Consider the following 14,110-nt stretch of genomic DNA (forward strand, 5'->3'; position numbering starts at 1 on the left):
CAAACCAGCACAGATACGTTGTTTTTAAAATCAGTGTTTCTATTTCTTTGGCTTAAAACTACTGATTTAAATCACACTCCTGTGTTTCAGAAGATGGGTTAGAGTGACTAATCTTACTACCATCTTGCTCACACAACTGCAGTTGACTTCCTAGGGGCACAGTAGGTGTAATTACTGCTCATCCCTGTTTATACCATGCAAGGAACTGCTACTACCCAAAATCTGTAGAGCCACCCAGTTTCCCAGGGACAGGGAATTAAAGGCTTTCACAGCAGGCTGCAAGTCCCCATGCTGAAGGGATGGAGCAGTTCCTTGCAGTGAAAATGCCCTTGTTAGTCTGAAGATTTGCAGCCAGGAATCACAGATGCTTCTTCCTGGAGAAAGGAATTTCCTGCCATCTTGCCTGAAAGCTGGTGAGCAGAATGGCAGCAGCTTTTTGACTCTCTTTGGCACCTTCCAGTGCCTGCTTTGGATGAGTGACCAATTTAGAAACCCAGGGATGAGAGGAAGTCTGAGGATCCTCATGACTGACACCACCAAAAAGCAAGCTATTCTTTGTTTCTGCAATGGGGCTCTTGGAGGTATGGGGGTCACAGACCAGGGTAAGTGGGATGCAGGTAACATGAAGCTCCTGTTGGACTGGGTTTTCTTTTACAAACTGTAAAATATATGGAAGTTTCTCTCTCAAAAAGTGAGTCAGGTTGGAAGGGACAGATGGGTCACTAAGCAAAATGTCTATATAAGAAAAGTAGTAGCTTGGGGGCCAAGAGAGCATAAACCATGGTTAAGGCTGAGTGACAAGTTCCCTGAATAGCAGTGACAGTGCTGGTGGTAGCTGACCAAAGGCAGCAAATCATCCAAGGAGGGAACGTGTGAACACTTCACAACGTGACTTACGCCACCGCCAACAGTCCCCATTTCTCATGAATGGGAAGATTGTATTTTCTCTTTCACAACTACAGCACTTGGATTCATCAGTTCTCAGGATTTCATGCCAAAACCAACAGGTTGCAGCCATATTTGGGCTGCTCTCAATTCATATTCCTCCTACTTAATAAGAGATGGAAAAGCTGTGGATGCAAGTAGCACAGACGGGTTCCTTGTTAGGAAAGCGAGCCTCTTGTCATATGACTGGGGAACCAAATGTGCTTTTACACACTCTGCCACCAAAACACATTGCAAACTTGAGGAACAAACTTATTTTTGACTCACTTGGCAAAACATGTCATTTTTTTCCCCATTTAAGTAGCAGAATGCCAGTGTATGGGGGGAAAGGGGAAAGATTAGGGTTTTAATAACTAGTAAAAGGAATTAGTAAATCAGCTATGCAGGAAACACTTTCAGAATGCAAGTACTATATGTGTACTTACTGTGCTGGATTCAGAATCAATTTTTTCCTCGTTTCAGCCTCTGAAAATCATGTTTCTGAGAACACAGAGGGCAGTTTAGTGCAGTGACCACCTCAGGAGCTGACAGCACTCTGCATGTTCTCCCCCAAAAGGTAAGTGTTTAATTCTGGTGGAAGGCAGTGGTGTGTCTGGAGTATAACAGTCACAGGTTGGCTCAGACCAGACAGGCTCCCTGAGGTCAGAGGTGCTTGTTCACAACGCAAAATACTTAGAAATGTGTGAAAAATCAAGCCTCAGTGTCAGGACTAGAAAGAGCAGAAGCTCCAGAGGTATTTTTCTATGATAATGTAGCTATAAAGCAACAGAATAGAGCTCTGAAGTTCCTTCTGGATCTGCCAGCTTCCATTTCAGAACACTGACTGTCAGTTTGTTTTTTTTTTTCCTCCAAGTCCAAACAAACTCTGCATGCTTCAGATTTAATCAATGTTTTGCACATTGGAAATGGCTGTTCAGACAAACCACTGTTACCATTAAATTGGAAAGAAGAATTGCCCACATGACAGAAAATAAGGAAATGATTCAGACTTTTCAGTTTCAAGGCACATGTATTTTCACTTATCCTTAAACATGAGGGGTTTTATTACAGGTTCTAGGCCCATTATCCATTTTATCCATGTCTGAACTGACGATAAGACTGTTTTGTAGTGTTCAGCTACTCCTGTTTTCACCACCAAAACACTAAAATGATAACGAGGGATGTGGAGCTGCTGGAGTGAGTGCAGAGGGAGCCATGGAGATGCTGTGAGGGCTGGAGCAGCTCTGCTCTGGAGCCAGGCTGAGAGAGCTGGGCTGGGGCAGCCTGGAGAAGAGAAGGCTCCTGGAGGGGAGACCTGAGAGCAGCTCCAGAGCCTGAAGGGGCTGCAAGAAATACTAGTGAAGTCCAAGTATTTTGTACTAATATAAAGAGTGACAGAGATGAGATTATGTTATACAAAATCTTCAGGGAATGGAAGGGTGTTTCAGAAGTATTGAACACTGAATGGAATCGCTGTGATTCCTTCGGTAAATCAGAGTAGCATGACTCTGCTCATAACGGCTTATGTGACTATAACACACAGGATTGTTCCCTGTGTCCCCTGCAACATGGACTGGAAATAAAAATAACACCTGATCCCAAAGGCATGTAGAAGATGGTATAAACGTGCTCTTCAGGAAAATGCCATGACAGTATCTGCACACTGTGGGCACTGCTGGCCATGCCTAAGCTTCCTGTGGCATTTCTCCTCTTCCTAATGTGTTTTCAGCACTTAGTTAGCCATGTTTGGGGGATTTTTGTAATATTAAGCAGAGCTACTTTGAGCATAAAGATCAGAAAACAGGATTTGCCCTTGTCATTAGCTTTAAATCTAATCAGGGAGCAGCTGTTGCACAGTCACCATGTCATTCTTGAGGGGAAATTGTATTAATTATATTTAGGACAGCTGGGGATGACTATCATCACTGCTGGCACCGTTATCACACCCCCACGACGAGCTTCATCCTGCACCCACGGGCTCGCAGCAGGACCAGGCACCATTGAGCTCTTCTGGCTGGTGGTGTTATTTCAAGTAAGCCTCTTAGAGAGCAGCACAATCCGCTGTCAAACCCTGTGGCCAATTACGTCCAGCGTAAAGTCCATCCCCACTGAACATTACAGCAAGCTTTTGGGGGTGAAGAGTGATGCTTGGACTTTGTCTGGAGCTCTGCTGGGAGGTGAATGGTTTTTTTTTCTGAAGTAGGTGTTTGCATGGAATGGTTTGTGTTGAAGGGACCTTGAAGCTCCTCCAGCTCCAACCCCTGCCACGGGCAGGGACCCCTTCCACTAGAGCAGCTTGCTCCAAGCCCCTGTGTCCAACCTGCCCTTGAACACTGCCAGGGATGGGGCAGCCACAGCTTCTCTGGGCACCCTGTGCCAGCGCCTCAGCACCCTCGCAGGGAAGAGCTTCTGCCTAAGAGCTCAGCTCAGTCTCCCCTCGGGCAGGTTCAAGCCATTCCCCTTGGCCTGGCCCTAGAGGCCCGTGTCCGACAACGCTCTCCGGGTTACTTCGGGCACTGCCAGCCCCCCGGCGGCAGCCCGTTAACCACCCCCAAGAACCCACTGCTCCCCCCGGCAGCAGCCCGTTAACCACCCCCAAGGACCCGTTGCTCTCGCCCGTTGCTGTGTTACCGGGGCCGCGAGGGGGGGGGGGGGGTGTGACCCGACCCATCCGGTCCTTCCGCCGGAAGTGATCTGCGCGCGGCGCCGTTGCCCGGTGTGTCGTCACGGCGCGGCGCGGAGGGCGGCGGGTGCGGTGCGGTGCGGCGCGGAGCGGGCAGCGGCCATGGCGCCGCCGCCGCCGCCGCAGAAGGAGATCGTCTACAACAAGCTGCTGCCCTACGGCGAGCGCCTGGAGGCCGAGGCCGCCCGCTTCCTGGCGCACATCAAGGACAACCTGGCCCGGGCCGTGCAGCTCCAGGAGCTCTGGCCCGGGGGGCTCTTCTGGACCAGGAAGCTCTCGACGTGAGTGCCCGCTGTCCGCTCCCCCTTTGCTGTTCGTTGGGCCGGGTTGCCGCGGAAGGCAGGTTCCCCCCATAACGGCTCCGCCCTCCGCCGCTGAGCGCCGGCCGGGCGCCCGCTGCCCCGTGCTCGCCCCGAGCCCGGGCAGTTTCGCTGGGCCCCGTGGTCAGCAGCGGAGAGCCCGCCCGCGGCTTACACAAGGCTCGCCCGGGGAACGGGGGCAAAGGTGGCTGCGTTGTCACTGCTCCCTTCTCGCCTCGGGAGCTTCCCCAGTCGGGTCTTGTGCGTTCGGTTGTTGCGCTTGTCTTCTTTAAAGCCACCTCTCGCCTGCTTAAGTCTCACCTCTTGCCTGTTTAAGTTGCTTGAGCTGCTGTCCCCGTGTAACTTCTGCTGCGGGAGCGTCCAAGAAGTCTTTCCCAAGACGGGCCGGTTGTTAGTTGGGTGCTAGCAGGATTAAATTGAGGTTTAGTGCTGCGTAAACACCGTGGTGTCCTTGATATCTTGCCTGCGCCGTGGCACGGTGTGGTTTGTGCTGATGTTGGCTCTGCTGTGTGTGCTGGCAAGGGGCTTTTCGTGTAGATAAAGCCGCGGTGGTCACATAGCACTGAGTGGAACTTAGGTTTTTCTTAGTCAGTTTTTCAAAGCTAGCTTAACCCTTTTGGGCGCTCCGGTGCTGAAAATGGCAGATGTGACAATGGCTTCTGTCATGTCTTCGTGACTTCCATCACTAAACCACGTTTCTGTGGATGTTTATCAGGGTTTATTTTAGCTGAGTGCTGTGTGCTCTTATAAACAGTTTCCGATGTACTAGAGGTGATGAAACGTGTTTTGTACAAATTTGAGATCTCCACTTACGGTTTTCTTCCCTGCATAAGTAATTTTTTAAGTATTAATAGGGAATTTAATGTATATTTGGCAGTCAAATCTGTTTGATCCGTGTGTATTGCAATCTAAGTGTCCTTATGTTTGCCAAGAGACATTCTTAGATAGAATTACATTGATGGTTACAAAATGACTCACATGTTCGCGTTGTGTGACAGTTTGAACCCGCTTGGAAGCAGTTCAGTACTGTTTCCCTTCCCACCCCCCAGCCATCTGCCAGCTCGCACTGGTTTCAGTGGTACCTGTAGCCTTTGTACCTGCGGTAGGGCTTCACGTACTAACGGAGTTGAAATGAACTGTAGCAGTTCTTGCTGTGACAAAGCCTGGCATTAACTGAACAAGCTAAACGTGGCACATGAGTCCTTTGAAAAGGTGCAGGACTGTGTTAAGACTCTCACCCTGTTACTCACTGTGTAAACTGCAATTACTGTTACCACTTTAGGCTTCAGGGCAGTGAATTTAGCCTATTGAGAACGGCTGTTCTGCCACTTTATGAATCACCGACAGGTCAGGAGACTCTAATTTGTGGTTTTCCACCTACTCTTTGAAGTTTGAATTCACTGTGTGCGTTTGCAGCTTGTCTGTTGCCTGCGAGTCCCGAGATTCCTGTGTGGCATATTGTATCCAGAAAGACTTTTGAGTATGTTTGGATGTTGGCAGGGAAGGAAACAGTGGGCTTGGTTTAAAAATAAGCCGGTGTATTTACCACGAGAGATGTTTTGCTTCTTAGTTTAACTTGACAAAGTGCTTCTGTGGGATGAAATACGTTAATAAAAGTTCAGGCCAGGATGAAACACTTGCAAGCATGTGGTGTTTCAATGGCACACCCAGGTCAAACTGTGGGATAATGACAGCAAACTCCAAGTTTTGCTGTCTGATAGTGGGTGGTAATTTATCTCCAAATCAAGTTACTGCTTTCTCTCCCTGCCTGGCCAGCTGTAGTAAGTTGTGCATTTGTTTGAAAACAAAATGCCCAGCATCTTCATAGGGGTGTGATGGCTCTTTAGCTTTGTTACAAGTACCTGAGTTATAAAAGCCAGGGTTCTCACAATGTTCTGTGAAATAATTGACAGTTCAGAACTGTGGGTGATGTGTCTTTATTTCTCACGCAGATACAAATGTTAACGTGAACATTATAATACAGAATCCTAGAGTGGTTTGTGTTGAAGGGACACCTTCCACTAGAGCAGCTTGCTCCAAGCCCCGTCCAACCTGTGCATACATATAAAGGAGTAACAGAAAAGACTGCATATGGCTGGTATACTAATACAGTTACATCTCCTCAGGTACTCGCAACTTACACAACCTGCACAAACCCTGTGGAGCGTGAAGAATGAAAGTGAAACTCTAATCTTTTTTATATGAGTACCAGTTACTATTTCATGGTGACAGCTGAACCCAAGATCTTGCATTTCTGATACTCCCCACAGCTGAAAACATGACTTGCACACAGTTATCTTAAGAGCAGCTCTTTTAGCTGGCTGATGTCACGAACTGAGTAGGAGGTGGGAAAAGCTAAATTGGAGTTGATCAGATAAAATGTCTGTGATCTGATTTGCATGATTATTTTATGCATAAGTTTCAGCCATGGGAACTGGTTCCTTGGTTAGGATGCATGTGAGGAGTGTGGGGAGAGAGAACTCTCTCCTGTGAAGACAGGAATAGTGCAGTTACTTCAGTAACTTCTGGCTTAGTGGGGCTTCTTATGCAAGTACAACTGCTTGCCTTAAAGGCTGGCATTTAAACCTGTCATCATTCCCCCAGGACTCCCCAACTCTGGCTAGTAAAATCTGTACCTTATAAAGCTCTAATCCGGTTGTGAAAGCAGAAGACTGGATCTGAGTTGTGTAACTTGCTACAGTGTGTGTGGAGAAAGCGGGTTGCATCAAAACCATTTGTTCAGGTGGATTTGCATCATACTCTTTTTATGGTCTCTAGGTCAAAAGTAGCTGCTGTTTCAGGTTTTTCCCTCTTTCATGTTTTACCTTGTGTATATAAAATATATACATATATATGTATATATATAAATATATACACAAGAAACCTTGTGTATATATTTAATTTTTATTTTATGATTTTTTAGATCATAGCTTATAAATGAGATTATTAGTATAATAGGAACATTTAATAGCTGCTTTACATGCAGTTGACTGCAGCCTGGAGAGCACACACATCTTCCTGTGCCTTCTACTTCAGTAACAAGGGTAGAGTCGCTGGAGCTGAGGGCCACAGTTTTCTGTTTCTGTTCCTGACAGTGATGGTTTCTGTGCTCGCTGGCTAAAGACTTATTACAAAATGACATTTAACTGCCTTGCTGGAAGGGGTGGAAAAAATGTAGCTCAAGTGTTTTGCATTAGAATGACAGGACACAAATTAGAGTGAGGATGAAAATGTCTCGGTGGGACTTGGCTGAAGTAAGCACTAGAAATCCTGTTTTACATCCATTTCTATCTCATTTTTAACAGAAAAATACAAATTTTCCTTTTGGATGCATAAGCGGTGTGTGTGTATACTGTGTACATGTGATTTAAATAGTCTTGTTGAGCATGATTCATTGTTTGTCATGTCATTACCCAGAAAAAAAAGAGTTTTATAATCATAAACCCATCCTAATCCTGTCCTGGGTGCTGGGAAATGAAACTAGATGGCTGGGAGTTTAGGAGAGTGCTCTACTCAGCTTTGTTATGCAAAGGCAGTTTTTAACTGTGGCAGAGCAGCCAACTTGCTAGGGCAGTTTAGGATGTCCACTTGGTAGGATAGTCCACTTCCCAAAAATAGATCTATTGTAACTGTGGAGTGAGAGATTGGATACCCAATACTTTTGAACAGGGAGTTGTCTTTTTGGTTGTTCATTGTAATCTTCAGAGAGCCTGTACTCTGTACAGCAAAGATACAAATGGAATTTTCACTTCTTAATCAGGGGGTTTGGGTTGTGGGGGTGGGTTTTATGGGGGTTTTTTCCTCTTCATGTAGCGGAACTCCAAACCAGAACCCGGTGTGACCAGCACAATGCAGGACAATTGATGTACCCTTTTTGCAGCTGTGGCAGAGGTTGAGAGCTCATCACAGCTCTGATGGTTTTCTTAAGGGAGGAATGAAAAGGGAAATGAATTAAGATTACAAGAATTATCTGAAGGTAGAGGATTGGAAGGGACCTTAAAGCTCCTTCAGTTCCAATCCACCTGCCACAAGCAGGGACAAGATGTGCCTTGAAGAACAAGAATTATTTTTGGTTTTACAGCTATTTAGTTCTAGATTATTTTTTCCCCCCCAATAACCCAATTTTATTTTGTTTTTAATCCTGAAGAATCACGTTTATAAGATGAACATACATCTGTGTGATGAGTCCTGAGGCATCCTCCAGGGTTCATGAAGTTCTGCCTATATTCTGTTTAGTAATGGCAATATCTCATCCTCAGTGAGGGGATATTCTGAAGATTCTGCAGATCTCTTCTGTTAGGTTTTGTTCATTTAATCTTGAGGAAAAGGTGATTACCCCCTTTCTAGAAGTAATTATTTTCTGTCAGTGCCTTAATGCACAGTTGGATTAAGACAAGTAATTCACTGGTTTAGACTCTGCATCCCCCCTGCATAAAGAAGCTGTAAATATGGGAGCAGTTTAGCTTCTTGGCCATGGCGATGTCTTTGTGTTCAACACATTTCTGTGTACTTGCCTCCTTCTGTCTCTTAATTAAAGAGCATTTTGTAGCATAGAACTGCTGGTAGCAAATAGCAGGAAAGGTAACCAGCCAAACACTTTGGTTATATATAGCAGCAGTGGCAGATTAATTGGATCTCTTCACAGTGTTTCTTTGTTGTTAAATTGTGTTTTTTCAGGCTTCTGCAGTTTCTTCTTCTTAATCATATATGAAGAAAAGAAACCAGTATTCTTAGTTGCTTTATCCCTAGTATTATGAGAGTGGAGAAGTCCAGGCAAGTGTGTATGACTGAAGGATAATGAAATGGAAGTTATGGGTCAGAATCCTCTGTTCCATGGTGAAAGGAGCCCTTGGTGTTGCTGTGTAACTGGTGTTTTAATTCCCAGATGTGTGCTGGCATGAAAAGTGCAAACAGTCTTGTAGGCAAACTCTTTTCAGGTTTGTCACTGCATCAAACACCATCTTTTACTGAACAGTAAGAGAAGGCTGAGGGAAATGACTCTGTGGGAGCAATAGATCTGTATGGCTGGTCATTTCTTATGGGCATACAGAATGCCTCTTATTTGCCTGTGTTTTCAAAGCATGTGCTTTTCCTTTGGGAGTCTGGGAATAGCTCTCATGTCTGCTTATGGAAATTCTTGTGTTGTCCTGGTTTAGCTTGAAAAAACTGTTACACCGGGTTCCTCACATATAGCCTATGAGCAGTGAATGCTTTTAGGAGGCAAAATACTGCAGTTAAAAGATGTATGATTGTTATATGCTTCTGTTAACCCTCACAAAATCAAATACCAGCCCTTCCCCCACCCCAGGGATTCTTTTTCATGTCCTTTTTATGTATGTGAAAAGTGTAGGTGTTCAGCTGTTGGTGTACTTCTGTAGGTAGGTAATCCAGATCGTTTCACTTCCTGTATTTAGTTTCCTTCCTTCTGTATTTCAAGTAAGTAAAATATGTTGAAATGAGCATTAGTGAAAATACTGCCCATCAAACGGAGAAATCCCCCCTTGAAATCAGTGGGGAGAGGGAACTGGAAAGAGGTGCTGTAGGGGTGGTTTTCTCTTTTTTTCTGTGAAAAGTGGTGGTTTCTGGTTTGCCAGAGCCTTGCTGCTCTTCCATGGTGTCTTCAAAGGCAGCTGCAGGAGGAAGGCTGGGAAAAATCTTGCAAGGAAAGAACAAGAGGTGCTGGTGTATGTGTGTTTAAGCAGACCATCTCCTTTTGGTCAGATCTAGCTGTGGGTGATCCTAGAAGTTCAGAGATAGTTTGGCTTTAAATTGAGGAACAGCTAAGTAGAATAAAGTACTCGAGCAGTACCTAAATCCCATGTATCTTGTGTCACTGTGTGAAGTGAGTTCCATGTAAGCGTATTGTATTAAGTGATCTGATTTTTAGTTCTCAGGTAGTCAGGTCTCCCACTGGCAGTGACCACCCCACCCCATGAGTCCTGTGCCCAGCTCTGGGGCAACAGCACAAGAGGGACATGGAGCTGTTGGAGCGAGTCCAGAGGAGGCCGCGGAGCTGCTGCAAGGGCTGGAGCAGCTCTGCTCTGGAGCCAGGCTGAGAGAGCTGGGCTGGGGCAGCCTGGAGAAGAGAAGGCTCCTGAAGGGGAGACCTGAGAGCAGCTCCAGTGCCTGAAGGGGCTGCAGGAAACCTGGAGAGGGGCTTGGGACAAGGGATGGAGGGACAGGCCAAGGGGAATGGCTTGAACCTGCCAGAGGGGAGACTGAGATGAGCTCTTAGGCAGAAGCTCTTCCCTGTGAGGGTGCTGAGGCGCTGGCACAGGGTGCCCAGAGAAGCTGTGGCTGCCCCATCCCTGGCAGTGCTCAAGGCCAGGTTGGACACAGGGGCTTGGAGCAAGCTGCTCTAGTGGAAGGGGTCCCTGCCCATGTCAGGGGTTGGAGCTGTTGGAGCTTCAAGGTCCCTTCCAACACAAACCAGTTTGGGACTCTTATGATTTTTGAGGAGTCCTTCAGAGCTGTGTGCTGCCCTGTGTGTCACATCAACAGCATGAGATTTGACATTCTTCATGATACCAGAGTGAGCCTTGATGCACCAGGAGTGTGTGTTTGGCTACAAATCAGTCCAAGCTCTACGAAATCAAAACAGTGAACAGGCTTCTCTAAAAGTTGTTTCATAGGGGTTTGTATCTTACATGCTTTGTCCAACTGCTGCTTGGAGGAGAGAGTATTAGTAAGGTTTCTTATGAATTGCTAGGAGTAGTTGGAATAGTAATAAAAAGGAGTGTGCTTCCTTGGTGAGTGGTGATTTCTAGTGTGTGGCACGTGAAATGCTGCACTAGAACCTTTGATAGGTTTTGTGCTGCAGAATGTATTTTAAGACTTCAACTGTATTTCTTTTTTCAAGCTGACATTAGCAAGCACTTCTTCCAGAGTTAGTCCAAATGGATCTACACCCTCTTAAGATAGTAAATACCAGTGACAGCAGTGGGAGACACCACCAGCAAAGCTCAGTGTCTAAATCGGTTTTTCACCCTTACTGGAAGTGCTCAGATTTGGACTTGATTATTATTAGCTTCTGGATCGTGTCCCATCTCATTCTGAAAGTGCCCCTGCCAACAAGGATTGGGTAAAATAAGGCTGCTTGTGAGAGCTGTTGTGTGGTTGATTTTTTTTTTTTTATTAAGAGAAATAAATACATGGGGATTTGGAAATACTAAATCTAATGGCTGGTAGACTTTGAGCTGAGGTGAAAGACTGTGATCTTTGTTTTTGTGGTATCTGGTGTGAGCATGGAGTTATGGTATGAGTTGAATCTTAGAAGGCTGTAAGCTTTATTTGGTCATTGCTGTTCTTCCTGTGGTTAGTTTCAGTTGTTCATCTCGCTTTGCGTAAGCTTTCAGCCTCTTATTTGTTGGGCTTGTGAACCAGGTTTTAGTTTTGTGTCATTAAACACCAAGTCACACGGAGTCTGGCTCAGGTCTGGGATATAATGGAAATGTATGAATATATTGCTGACTCACTGGCTGTTTTGGTTGCAGGTACATCCGATTGTATGGGAGAAAGTTTAGCAGAGAAGACCATGTGCTTTTCATCAAACTGTTGTACGAGTTGGTAACAATCCCAAGGCTGGAGATCAGCATGATGCAGGGATTTGCACGCCTCTTGATAAACCTGCTCAAGTGAGTACAGATTTCTGCTGACTATGGAAAGTAGTTGGTTACTTGAGTTGCTCAATACACTGTAATCATGGAGTCCTAGAATGGTTTAGGTTGGAAGGGACCTTAAAGCTCATCCAGTTCCAGCCCCCTGCCACAGGCAGGGACACCTTCCACTAAAGCAGGTTACTCCAAGCCCCATCCAACCTGGTCTTAATGTAATAGTATGTCCTATTACACGTTACTTCACGTGGTCATCCCCTGTACAGATGATGTTGGTAAAAGGAGTTCTCATTATGCCGACACCTTTCCCTCTTCAAAGCTTTAGGAGTAGAATGTCAGGTTTTTTCCCCCTGTTAGAGAGCCAAGTGTTCAGGTTGAATCTCAAGTAGGGAGAACATAAAGACGTGTCTCACAACATGAGAATGTTTGTTTCACTTAGAGTTATCCTGAAGGTAACAGCTCCTGTGGTTGCAGAAACACTGCAAGTGGCCAGCTGCTTTCTGGCCTGACCTTGCTGAAGCTTGTGCCAAGCACTGAAGCTAAGCATAGTTCAGAGCAGTGACCTGGGACATCGTGATGCACAGTGTGTCCACGTGAATGTTTAAACCTAAAGTGCTTGTTGTTGTTTTGTTTTCTATTAGGAAAAAAGAGCTGCTTTCCAGGGATGATTTGGAATTGCCATGGAGACCACTTTATGAAATGTTAGAAAGGATATTATACTCCAAAACAGAAAACCTTGGATTGAATTGGTTTCCCAAGTAAGCTTGCATTTTAAACCATTTGATAAGCTATAAGTACCTGTAATGCTTTCAAGTACTTTGTAATTTGCTTTTAATAGTTGGAATTTGATGCACAGTAAATATTTTGATTCTATCTTCATGAAGTATATTTCAGTAATATTGTGCAAGACTGAACTAAATCATGTCTATCCTTCTGCCAGTGAACTGTTTGTGATGATGTTTCTCTCTTTGTTAATGTGATTGAGTTCATTTCTAAATATGGGGTCTTCATCAACATATTTTAGGATGATATCTCCCAGTCTAACAGATTTGATGTTGATTTTTTTTCTTTATGTTATTGTGGTTTAACCCCAGTTGCAGCTGAGCCCCACACAGCTGCTCCCTCACTGCCTCCTGAAGAGATGGGGAGAGAATCAGAAGGGTAAAAGTGAGAAAGCTCATGGGTTGAGATAAAGACAATTGAAGAGGGAAAGCAAAAGCCACACACACAAGCAAAGCAAGGAATCCAGCATGCACCACTTCCCATGGTCAGGCAGGTATTCAGCCATCCCCAGGAAAGCATCATGATGACTTGGGAAGACAAATGCCATCACTCTGAGTGTGCCCCACTTCTTTCTTACCCCATCTTTATATTCTGAGCATGACATCTTATGGTCTGGAACATCCCTTGGGTCGGTTGGGATCAGCTGTCCTGGCTGTGTCCTGTCTCAACTCCTTGTGCACTGCCAGCTCCTGTGGGGTGAGCAGAAAAGGCCTTAGCTCTGTGTAAGCACTGCTCAGTGATAACGAAAGCATCCCTGGGTTATCAAGCACTGCTTTCAGCAGGAATCCACAACGTGCCAGCTATTATGCAGAAAATTAACTCTATCCCAGCCAAAGCCAGCACAAATAGTCAAGTTAAAATTCTGTTCTTCTGGTTTGTAACAAAATAGGAGTTTTGGAAAAAGATAAATGGTACTGTTCTTAGAATATATGTGCTGTAATCATTGCTAGTACCTGGAATCTAGGTGTAAATCTGTGCACACAGAAAGGAAAGTACTTTTTACAGAAAATACATACGCAGATTTTCAAAGTGATGGTATGGACAAATCATTTTTTTCCCAGTTAAGACTGTTACAAATGTTTGACTGATATTAAAATGAAAACTTGTTTCTGTTCTTTCTTTGTGCTGCCAATCCCTCCCCATCTGTCAAACTCCACAGATTTCTCTAATAATTCCAATTAGAGAAGGTCCTGCTCTATACATTCCAGATTATAAAAGATATTACACGGAGAGCTCATGATGCTTGTTTGAATTGAAACTTGATGTAAAGAAATGAAGGTGAAAATACTTGCTTTAAAAATCATCCCTTTCTGCCCAGGGATGTTGAAGTACCACCACTGATCCCTTCTGCTGAGTGGAAGGTCCTCTTGCTGATCAGTGACACAAACAAAATACATGTTTTGTAGCCTTGTATCTTGTTACTAGAGCATTTCATGCTAATTTTCTCTGATGGCTACGTAGTTGGAAGAATTATTCTGCTCAATTGCACTATTTTGCTCACTGTAGGTACTACTTGTAAGTGAAAATCCAGAAGAGCAGAACCTTTTGTAGTTGGTTCCTTCTAGGCATGTGTCAGCACCTTGGGAAGCTGCTTACTTTGCTCTGTGGGGCTGTGGTCCAGTGCGTGATGCCGGTGTAGTGGGAAGGGGGCTTTTCCAGGAGGGGAAAGGAGGTTAATCTGGGAGGAAAGTATTGGTTGTGGTGGTCCATCTGCAACATGCAGCTTCTATTAACTGCATAGATAGCACACACTCTACCTGAATATGCAGTGCGATTTCTTCTCATAC

General features: G+C 45.1%; 2 protein-coding genes across 4 annotated transcripts in view; one reads left to right on the top strand and one right to left on the bottom strand.

Annotated features, from left to right (window-relative positions):
* Positions 1-14,110, bottom strand: part of NPHP1 (nephrocystin 1) — a 180,991-nt gene that overhangs the window by 30,838 nt on the left and 136,043 nt on the right. The gene's annotated exons all lie outside the window — the stretch shown is intronic.
* The window catches only part of PSME4 (proteasome activator subunit 4), a 60,666-nt gene continuing 50,202 nt past the window's right edge, over positions 3,647-14,110 (top strand). For 2 of the 3 annotated variants that reach the window (XM_057405818.1, XM_057405815.1), the window contains exons 1-3: positions 3,648-3,888; positions 11,421-11,561; positions 12,182-12,298. In XM_057405818.1, the coding sequence (XP_057261801.1) occupies positions 3,710-3,888; positions 11,421-11,561; positions 12,182-12,298 (437 nt within the window). In that variant the 5' untranslated portion in view covers positions 3,648-3,709. Of the gene's footprint in view, positions 3,889-11,420; positions 11,562-12,181; positions 12,299-14,110 lie in introns of all 3 variants that reach the window. The other variant, XM_057405817.1, reaches the window with a different exon arrangement.

Source organism: Pezoporus wallicus, unplaced genomic scaffold, assembly GCF_028554395.1.
Source record: "Pezoporus wallicus isolate ANWC-B61680 ecotype Strahan unplaced genomic scaffold, APGP_CSIRO_Pwel_v1 contig_6714, whole genome shotgun sequence".
Classification (NCBI taxonomy): domain Eukaryota; kingdom Metazoa; phylum Chordata; class Aves; order Psittaciformes; family Psittacidae; genus Pezoporus; species Pezoporus wallicus.